Raw genomic sequence first — 11,504 nt, 5'->3', positions numbered from 1 at the left:
GAAGAACCCAAATGCTCATTTTCACTATTCCGCACTCAGTATTCTATAACCACTCAAGGTCACTGGCATCCTTTCATTACTAGTACATTCCTAAACCAGATTTAAAGTGACAGAGCAGAGCACAGGACTCAAATTACCCCCCCAACTTAAGAGTTTAGAGACTTTAGTATTTACTTAACCCCCACCCTCCATATATGCTTTTTGGTCAATATTTTCGACGCAGAAAACAGAGTATTTGCGAGGGTCTAGGCTCGGGTTTGACACCACTCCCAGCAGCAAATCGATTAGTCCTTGTAGTCTTCACTTGTAGTTGTGAAAACAATGAACACTGGCTCACGCAGTGCCACAGCAGTCCAAAGCAAGGTAACAACTGCACGACAGCTGAACCTCATCTTCAACAGTTTCTTACATAAAAAGAGCCACCCAGAATAAAATGTTAAGAAAAAATGACTATGAGTAAAACAGGAAAGATGGTTTTTCAGTAGCTAAAAAGTGTTTCCTACTTGCTGTTTTTTCATGACTTAGATTTAGGATTTTAATTAATAACAATTCGGGCTACAGAAATGAACGAAGATCAGGCAACTGCTCAATCTTCATCAGAATGGTCAAGTCTCTGTTCATGGGGGAAGGGACGGGGTAGTTCTGCCATAGCAATCAATTCTAAGCAGAAAAAAGTGAGCTGCGAGGAACAACAGAAATTATAAATGCAAGATTTTGCCTAATTTATCTTAGGCTTTGCTTTTGTCAATCTTAAGTACACAGTACTCACAGTCCACCATCTTTCTTTTAAGTATGGTATTTGGAAGATAAACCTTAATAGTTCTTCATATCTTTTATTAGATAAATCCCTGTCACTAGATATCACCAATGAATGAATGAGGCACAACTCAGATATATATGGAATGGCATAACAAGGTTAACAAAGGCAATTTGAAAGGGGAGAAAATTAATACTGTTGCCATATTTTACAACATCAATTTTGTCTGTATGCATGCTCAAGTGCACACGCATTCTCACAACTATCTTGACATTCACGAGAAAGTCAGAAATCGCTTCTGGATGATCATTTAGCTAGAAGAGGAGCTCTTGATATGTTAATTACTGATTGGTATCTTGTGACACTTCTTTAATAGAAGGGTAGATACCAACTTTCTTTGGTTGTTTCAATTTTCAACATTTTCTAATTTAAGTGTGGCCAGGTATGGTTTTCTACAGAAAGACAATATATCCCTTAAGGATAATAGCAAAGCTGAGGACAGAAAAGCATTAAGAATGGACTTAAGAGTTCCTCTGACTCCTTTATCTAGCAAGTCTGTATTAGGTTATTTTCAGTGCTCAAAACCTTTCCTGTTTAACAACCTCAATTGTTACACATTTCTTCTAAATTCAATTTTAATTTATTACAGCTTGCTGTCTTCTCTTTCCTCAGTAATAATTTTTAATATTCTAATAAGATATTTTCCATTAATTTTCCTTTGCTCTATAGTTGTAAATTTAATTATTAGTACCATAGAATATATAAAATCCTTTTTTATGAGTGTAATTTCTGTTGGAATTTATTACCTTTGGCATATGATACCGCCAAATGAAATCTTAGTTCATATTTAGAAAGCATGTGAGTTACATTATTCTAATGAAGGCAAAGCAAATTCCTACACTTCTTTTTTCTTTCTAGAAATAGTGAACAAATATTTAGTGGTAATTCTGCAGTGACCGCTTAGCTTTAAAAAAATGCTTACTGAGGAAAACAATTTAAGATCACATTAATGACTCTGATAGTGTTAGGATGTCATTTTTTATTAATAAATTATTTGTACCTCCAATCTGGAGGCTCCAAGCAGTCCTCACAGGAACTTAGGAGAATAATGGCACTGACACCCACATGCTATTAAAAATGTACTAAGGTTTCAAAACTGCTACTGAAACCCGACAATGAGTTCAAGATGGTGAGTTATCACCTGAATCAAAATCAAGGCACTATGGGTTTTTTTCCCCTCAAATAACCCTGAATCATTTCTGACTAAAAGAACCATTGAAATTGTGAAGGATAATAAAAAGATTCCAACAAATCCTAAAAGTTAAAATTCCCACCAGTGAGAATGTTAAAAAGTGCCTAAAATGTTTTGTGTGCAAATTTTACTCCTGTAACTGAAACATTCATGAAATTACTTTCAGGTGTTGAAAGCCATTTATACAACTATTCCAACTATGAACTATATCAAAATATATGATCAAAACTCCCAACCTTCTAAAACAAAGCAGTGCAAATCCTATTTTCAAACATTATTGAAAAATAATGAAATGAGGGATACTTCTGAGTAACTTGAAAAGCCTGTTATTTCAATCATTTAACCTGAAAAAAAAAAAAACCCCAACAAAAAACAACATTCCCAGCAGCACATCATACCTCACTGAACAAACTGTGACATCACAGCCAAGTATGAACAAAAGACTTGTGCCCCGGAAAAGTGAACAGAACACTATCATGTTGTAAACAAAAGGGAGAACAAAAGATGTATAATATTAGTCTGCACATGGCATGAGAATCTAAGGAAATGTATTCATACCTTTAAGGAGGAGATAATGCTTTCATGCAGCATACAAAATGTTTTGCTTTCTTTCCTTTTAACCAGACATATACATAATATTTTTACAGCATCTGTACACAGAGAATTTGAACCCACACAACATTATGAAATTATGATTTTCATCATTATCTAAAAAGGAAGAGGGGTCAGGGAAGAGGGCCTACTGGGTCTACTGGACTGTCTTCATGGCATCATTGTAAGCAACCCCTGAAAACAGGCACAGAACCACTCCAAGTTACTAACATTGTTAGTGCCTTTCCGATTCACTGAAGGTCATATTTCATAGCTGAGCTTCTTAACATTTGGCAATATACTCTTATTCCATCAAAGAATATCTGGGTAATTAAAACACTGTCAGAATTGGCTATGGCCCTAAGATCATTTCCTGGTGGCTGGTATTTAATGTACATCTGTAGCACTAGGCAGTATTTTCCCTGCTAACTAATTCCAGGAATTAGAACACGCAACACTGCATCTCATGAAACTGCTAGACCTTTTCCTCCTAATCCTCAGAGCATCTGAGCAACTCATTATGGGCCAACCTCTTCCTCCCCTGAGGTCAGAGAGGAGACGTGTGCTACTGTGGCTGAACCTTGGAAGGATCAGTCAGAGTGTCAGTCCTATGCCGACTCAGTTGCTGTTGCTGCTGAGACTGGTGCTGCTGGTGATGTGACTGAGGGAAAGTGCTCTGTTGTAATGGAAATGCAGCAGAGAGGATAAGCTGAGTTGATGGGTTCCCATGGAGCAACCTAGAAGTCTAAAGACAAATGGATTATGCAGCATTACTTTACCTCCATTACGCTGGGTACATTAACATTTACTTAAGTTTTCCACTCTCCACTGGTACAAAAATCTTTAAATTCCACATAATCTACATAATTTTTGCTTTCTCATTTAAAAATAACATTTTGGAAAATGCTTATGAGATTTTCCCTCTTGCTGAAAATATAACAAAATTCCATTTTTTAAAATTTGCTTTTTTCTTTTTGAGAGAAAAAGTAGGAGGGAGGGAGGCAGAAAGAGAGAGACATCCATTTGTTGTTCCCCTTATTTATGCATTCATTGGTTGATTCCTGTATGTGCCCTGACCAGGATCAAATCCCCAATGCCGGTATATTGAGACATGCTCTAACCAACTGCGCTACCCCCAGCCAGTGCCAAAGTTTCATTTTTTTAGGGAGTCTGAGCTGGAGATTTTATGATAGACATAGCAATCTATATCTTGAAATGAACCACACATTCTTTCTCTTTATATGCCCTCAAGATCACAATTTTAAACAATAAATTTGAAGCACAGCTAAGAACATCCTCTAAGGTCAAATAGATAATACCTTCGCACAGATTTATTCAGTTGGTTGGAGCAGCAGTTCAGTGGCTGAGCACAGGCCCTGTGGTACCCTCTAGGGTTCAAACTCTGGCTTCTCCGTCACTAAATGTGTGGCTTGGTCAAGCTATTTAATTTTCTGGGCCTCAGTTTCTTGACTTACAAAATAAGGATAATCACAGTGTCTCCTACATTGGGTTTCTATGAAGATTAAATATTGACATCATTATTATTTAAAAATATAAAAATGAGGACAAATTAGACTTGAGTGCTATATGTAACACTGTGGTAAAATAAAAACAAAACAAAACAAAAAAGGGCAAAGGATCTGAAGTCAGAAGCCCCAGATTTGAGTTTTGCTCTGTCACTGATTAGCTGTGTGACCTTGGGCAAGTCTCAACTCAAGCAACCTGTTTCGTTCACCTAATTTCTACTTCTAGAGATACAAAGGAAACTAGTCAAAATAAAGTGAATTTTTACAATGAAAGTCCATCAATACAACTTGATACAATGCTCCAAATTTTAAAAGGGAAATTGTAATGGGTGATTTTTGCAAATATATATGTAGGACACCTACACGCATGTACACACATGGATCCTTGAACCTTCAGAACCATTAAGCTTTGCCAAGGATCTGGACAATTTGCTTTCTCTCTTTGTCATTAAGAAAAGCTTTTGTAAGATAAAGAAGTCAGGATATTCATAAGTCTTACAAGGTTACAACAGAGGTACATTTTGGAACTAGGTGTTATATGTGAGAAAAGCCAAATTGTACATTTACTACCTACATAAAGTGTATTTCTGAAAGGTATTTCCTATATTATTTCCTTAGGAATCCGTGTCTTTGTGATGCTGTTTTCATTTATTTTTAAAATATATTTTATTGATAATGCTATTACAGTTTGCCCTCCTCCACCCCATACCTCGCGGCCCACACCTGCCCTAATGCCTCCAGCAAATCCCCACCCTTAGTTCATGTCCATAGGTGATGCATATAAGTTCTTTGGCTACTCCATTTCCTATACTGTTCTTAACATCCCCGTCTATTCTGAACCTACCAGTTATACTTCTTAATCTTGCACTATTTCCCCCTTTCTCCTCCTTCCCCCTCCCAGCTGATAACCCTTCAAATAGCCATATCTGTGATTCTGTTTCTGTTCTGCTTGTTTGCTTAGTTTGACTTTTAGATTTAATTGTTGACAGTTGTGAATTTACTGCCATTTTAATGTTCATAGTTTTAATCTTCTTTTTCTTAAATAAGTCCCTTTAACATTTCATATACTAGATGAACTTTAGCTTTACCTTATATAGGAAGCACTTTATCTGCCCTTTGTATCTAAATGATAGTTTTGCTAGACAGAATAATCTAGGTTATAGGTACTTGCTTTTTCATCACTTTGAATACTTCTTGCTGGTCCCTTCTAGTCTGCAAAATTTCTTTTGAGAAATCACCTGAAAGTCTTATGGGAACTCCTTTGTAGATAACTATCTGCTCTTCTCTTGCTGCTTTTAAGATTCTCTATCTTTAATCTTTGGCATTTTAATTGTTTTGGTGTGGTATTCTTTGTATCTATCTTGTTTGGGACTCTCTGTGTTTCCTGGACTTGTATGAAGTCTGTTTAGAAAACAATCTAGCCATTGTTAATATAACAAGAATGATTTGTGCAACATTGATGTAATCTGGCAGCCATGGAGAGTGGACTGGAAAGTGCAAGCATGAGCAATGATGACTTCACTGTACTAGTCAGTAGATGCTGTTGAGTGAGCATGTGTACAGTGTGGCCTTCACATTCAAAATGCCTGAGCAAGTAGAGCAACGAATCTGCATCAGATTTTGTGTGAAGCTTGAACATCCCTCTGTGGAAACCATTTGAATGATCCAGAGGGCCGCAGCTGTGATCAGCTTGTGATCGGCAGCTTCATCATGACAATGCGTCCACTCATGCATCACGTCTCATACAGTTTTTTGTTGACACATCAAATCACCCAGGTGACTCAGCCCCCCTACAGCGCAGATTTGGTGCCCTGCAACTTCTGGCTTTTCCCAAAACTAAAATCACCTTTGAAAGGGAAGATTTCAGACTGTCGATTCAGGAAACTACGACAGGGCAGGTGATGGTGATTGGGAGAACTGTGAGGTCCCAAGGTACCTACTTTGAAGGGGACTGAGGCATCATTGCCCAAGTACAATGTTTCTTGTCTCTTGTATCTTCTACAATAAATTCTATTGAAAAACTCTACTTTTCATATTATGTGGCTGGATACCTTCCAGACAGACCTCATATGTTTACTTCCTTCACCAAATTAGGGAAGTTTTCTTTCATTATTTTTTCAAGTAACATCAATTTTTTGCTCTTTCTCTTCTCCTTCTGGCACCCTTATGATTCGAATGTTGGTTTGTTTGAAGTTGTCCCAGAGGCTCCTTACCCTATTCTTGTTTTTTGTAATTTTTCTTGCTTCTTGCTATTCTGATTGAATTTTTTTTTTCTTTCTTATGTTCCAAATCGTTGATTTGATTCTTGGCTTCATCCACTTCACTGTTGATTCTCTGTTAAGTTTTTCTGTATTTTACTTAATATAACCTTCATTTCTGCCTAGGTCTTTTCTTTATGCTATTGAAGTATCCGATGAGTTCCTTGAGCAGCCTAATAATCAGTGGCTTGAACTCCGAATCTGACAGATTGCTTATCTCCATTTTGCTTAGTTCTTTTTCTGGAGTTTTGCTCTGTTCTTTCATTTGGGCCATAGTCCTTTGTCCCCTCATTTTGGCAGCCTCCCTGTGTTTGTTTCTATGCATTAGGTACAGCTGCTTTGACTCCCTGTCTTAGTAGTGTGGCCTAAGGTAGAAAAGCACACCTGCAAGTTGGATCGGGAGAAGCCTTAGGTAATCACCAAGGCAGAGCAACCCATGTGAACCAGCATGATGGAGTCTCAGATACGGTGTTGCGCTCTGTGGCTCTGTGTCAGGGAGGGCTTGGAAAAGGGATTATGGCCACTGCCTAGCCTCTGGAGTTTTGCCCAGGAGAAAACTGTACCCCAGCACTTGCCCTAATGCTAGAGACTTCAGCTTCTCCCCATATGCCATCAGTGCCATTCCAGTTGTTGCCCTGGTGCTGGATCTAGCATAGAGAAAGTGAGTCTGTGTAAGTCCTACATCCGTTGCAGGTCCTTTAAGAGAAGATACCTGAGAATCCCACAGTTTCTTCTGCTGCCCCAACCTGCACTTGTTTTTACAGCCAGAAGTTATGGGGAGTTATCTTCCTGGCACTAGAACCCTGGGCTATGTGGTATGGTGTGGGCCTGGGATCCTCACTCCCAAAGTATCTCTCTCCTGATTTTTACTCACTACCTTTGGGTGTGGACTATTCATTCCATGACTCTGCATCTTCGTGTCTCCTCCTCTCATTCATACCCGTATGAATGAATGTGACGTCTTTTAATTCCTTGGTTCAAAGACTTCCATACAGCTCAATTTTTTGACAATTCTGAGTGTCAGTGTTCTAGTAGTTTAGTTGTAATTTTTGCTATAGTTGTGCTTATCTATGCCTCCATATTGACCAGAAGTCCTAGAATGCTGTTTTTAGAAGTAGGGAATAGCCCTGGCCAGTGTGGCTCAGTTGGTGCACGCACCGTCCTGTAGACTGAAAGACTGTGTGTTCAGTTTCCAGTTGGGGCACATTTTACGTTGCGGGTTTGATCCCCAGTAGGGGTGTGTGCAAGAAGGTAATCAACCCATGTTTCCATGTTTCTCTTTCAAATTGACATTTCTCTCTCTCCCCCAGCCCCCTTTCATTCTAAAAGCAATTTTAAAAAATGCCGTTGAGTGAGGATATAAAAAAAAGAAAAGTGTGGCCCTGGCTGGTGTGGCTTAGTGGATTGAGTGCTGGCCAGCAAACCAAAGGGTTGCCAGTTTGATTCCCAGTCAGGGCACATGCCTGAGTTGCAGGCCAGGTCATGCAAGAGGCAACAAATTGGTGTTTCTCTCCCTCTCTTGCTCCCTCCCTTCTCTTCTCTCTAGAAAAATAAATAAAATCTTTAAAGTGCCTTAATATGGGCAGGAAGTAGCTACTTAGTCTATCTAGCAGTTCAGATAATTGGTTATGTCCGTGGCGGGGCTACAAGTCTTTGAGGAACTAAAGAGGGAAAAACATACAACTAACCAGGACAAACTTTGTCTTTATAGAAATTTAACTTGTACAATAAGCTCTTATGAATTTTTCAGATCATTTACAAGTGTTCACTTAGTACCTAATTTCATTATATGAAAGTAAATGGGTTTGGGACAGAGTGACCATGGGGAAAATTACCTGTAAAAATTGCTGCGGTGGTTGGGTGAGCTGAGCCTGAGACGGTTGCTGAACTGATGTAAGCTGCTGTTCCTGGGAACTCTGCTGCTGCTGCTGCTGTTGCTGCTGCTGCTGCTGCTGCGTAACTGACAGTGTCTGTGACTGCTGCTGTTGTGCAGCAAAAGTAGGGTAGGCAGTCACCACCTGACCCATAAGCATAGTGCTAGGTACCATGACTGCCCCACAAGCTACAGGAGCAGTTACTAATTTGGTCACAAGTTGCTGACCTTGAGAGAATCTGTAAGAGAAAGGAAAGTGAATGGGAGTCAGAAATACAAACGATACGTTATAAAAGGCAGTGGCTGAATACTTCTCTAACACAATACCCAATGACATTGCCAATGTAGTTTTTTAAAACCTGTATGTACGCATTTTGTTTCATGTTTTTAAAGATTCCCTTTGAGATACCAGTAAAACAAAAATGTGTATATACCAAAATGAAGCGATCATACAAAAATACTTTTTCTTGCATATCCACATGTAAAAGAATGAAGCTGGACTCTTATGTTGCACCATATACAAAAATAACTCAAAACAGAGTAAACATCTAAGCACAAAAGCAAAGAAAACATAGAGGAAAAGTTTCATGACACTGGATTGGGTGATAATTTCTTGAATATGACACTAAAAGCACAGGCAACAAAAGAAAAAATAAATTGTACATCAAAATTAAAAGCTTTTATGCATCAAAGGACACTATCAACACAGTGAAACGATAACCCACAGAATGGGAGAAAATACTTGCAAATCATATCTGATAAGGGCTTAATAACTAGAATATATAAAGCAATCATACAACTCAATCAAATAATCAGATTAAAAAATGGATCTTAAATAGATGTTTCTTCTGTGAAGATATAAAAATAGTCATAAGCACACGAAAACATGCTCAACATTACTAGGCATTAGGGAAATGCAAATCAAAACCACAATGAGAAACCATGTCACACCCACCCACTAGGATGGCTATCATCCAAAAAAAAAAAGAAGAAAAGAAAATAACCAGTGTTGGTGAGCATATGGAGAAAATAAAACCCTGCTGGTGGGAATGTAAAATAATGCAATTACTGTGGAGAACAGTTATGCCAGACAGTTCCTCAAAAAGTTAGAGAATCACCATATGACCCAATAATTCCATTTCTGGGTATGTATTCAAAAGAACTGAAAGCAGGGATTCAAGCATTATTCACAATAACCAAACAATGAATGTAACCCCAGTGTCCATCATCAGAATGAATAAACAAAATGTGGTATATAAATACAATGGAATATTATTTAACCTTAAAAAGGAATGAAATTCTGACACATGAACATGGAAGACATGGTGCCAAGTAAAGTAAGCCAATCACAAAAGACGTGTTGTATAATTTCACTTATATGAGGTATCTAGAGTAGTCAAACTCATAGAATTATGTACTTAGAAGGTAGAATGGTGGTTTCCAGGAGCTAGAGGGGAGGAGGAATGAGGAGTTATTGCTCAATGGGTACTGTTTCAGTTCGGTAAGATGAAAAAAGTTCTGGATATTGATGGCAGTCATGGTCACAATGATGTGAATGTATGCCATGCCAATGAATTATACATATAAAAAACGGTTAACATGGTAAATTATGTTATGTATATTTACCACAATAAAAAACTTTAAACCTGCTAAAACATTTTTCTTTTTAAAAATTACTAGGTACTTGGAATCAAATATGTGGCACAAATTGGAAACACTCTAGGTTTATAGGAGATATTTTCATTGCAAGTTATATCTTAAAACATAATTCGAAACTAAATGACATTGTAACAGTACATAAAAGTACCGTCAATTTATAAATGTATCAATGCATCATAGTACTCACCCTGTTAGAATTCACTAATATTCCTTCCCTCCTCACCTTCCTTCTTATATTTTCTTTAATGAAAGAACAACAACAACAAATGATGCCTCTTCAGGGAAGAATAGTATTTCTACTTCCCTCTTCTGTGAGATGAAGTTAGTTTCTAACAGGCTATTACAGTGAAAAACACTGAGATGCACAGGACTCTACTATAGATGAGCAAGATGTAACTGCAACTACAGACTGGTTCAAGAACATAGTATTAAACTTGGTGCCGACACATACTTTATTATTTGTGTGTCCCACAAGACAAAAGAAATCTATTTTGAAGTCATGCCAAACTTGAAAAATAAAATACTGGATTTTATATGCTTCAGGATCAAATGCATTATTTAATGCAAAAAATATACATAAAAATTTTAAATTTATATATTAAAAAATCCCAAAGAAACAAGTAACATTGATAAAGTGGTTTAGTTACAGAAGCGTTATGTGCTAACTTTTCTGTAATTGTAAATTAGTATCTGAATTGCCCAACTGCTCACTGCTAAAATGCGATGAGAATACTTCTTCCAGCTCTGAAACCAAGACATTCTTCAATTTACTTCTGCATAGCTGTCTCTTCTGTGAATGTGTATATACTGCTCCCTCTGCCTAGAATACCCTCAGCAGATTCCCTGGCACACACACACCCAAAGCCAAGCCCTTTTCAGGGCAACTATTTCCTCCATCAGGCTTTCTCTGGCCACACTCCTCTCTTTCACTTGCTTGCCTCAACCCATAAAATTGCTCACTTCCTCCTTTCTGAAGACCTACAAAGTATTTATGACACCAAATAATACTGATCTGTGTACCTTTCTATGGCTTTTACTAGTTTGATCTTTCTCTTGAGACAGTACGTGCCATTCTCATCACACAAATATCTGCTAAAATCAGAATTTCCCCCTCAAAGGCAGATGCTTATAAATAGTTGATAATATCTAATAGTTGATGGTCCTCCAAATGCACATCAGCATTCTAGATTAATGGGCCTTTCCCCCTCAAAAGCAGATGTTTATAAATAGTTGATAAATCATGTCCTTCAAAATACATGTCAGCATTCTAGATTAATGAGCCTTTCCCCCTCAAAAGCAGATGTTTACAAATAGTTGATAATATCTAATAGTTGATGGTCCTCCAAAATGCACATCAGCATTCTAGATTAATGGGCCTTTCCCCCTCAAAAGCAGATGTTTACAAATAGGTAATATCTAATAGTTGATGGTCCTCCAAAATGCATGGCAGCATTCTAGGTTAATGGGCTTTTCCTCAGGCTTTAAAACTAGTCTCTGCATTTCTATGGAGCACATTCATAACACTTCCTTTCAGAATGTTAGAGCTAAAAGCTGGACTTTTTACCTTGAAGGAACAGAGTTCCAAAAA

General features: G+C 37.7%; 1 protein-coding gene across 3 annotated transcripts in view; it reads right to left on the bottom strand.

The window, feature by feature from the left end:
• Window positions 1-654: 654 nt before the first annotated feature.
• Window positions 655-11,504, bottom strand: part of CLOCK (clock circadian regulator) — a 131,916-nt gene continuing 121,066 nt past the window's right edge. For all 3 annotated transcript variants that reach the window (XM_090266855.1, XM_090266854.1, XM_090266856.1), the window contains exons 23-24: window positions 8,220-8,496; window positions 655-3,345 (exon numbers count right to left, since the gene is read on the bottom strand). In XM_090266855.1, the coding sequence (XP_090122981.1) occupies window positions 3,166-3,345; window positions 8,220-8,496 (457 nt within the window). In that variant the 3' untranslated portion in view covers window positions 655-3,165. The remainder of the gene's footprint in view (window positions 3,346-8,219; window positions 8,497-11,504) is intronic.

This window comes from Furipterus horrens, unplaced genomic scaffold, assembly GCF_987537825.1.
Source record: "Furipterus horrens unplaced genomic scaffold, mFurHor1.1.pri manual_scaffold_2, whole genome shotgun sequence".
Classification (NCBI taxonomy): Eukaryota; Metazoa; Chordata; class Mammalia; order Chiroptera; family Furipteridae; genus Furipterus; species Furipterus horrens.
Note: the sequence above shows the minus strand (reverse complement) of the source record. Positions and strands in the feature narration are given on the sequence as shown.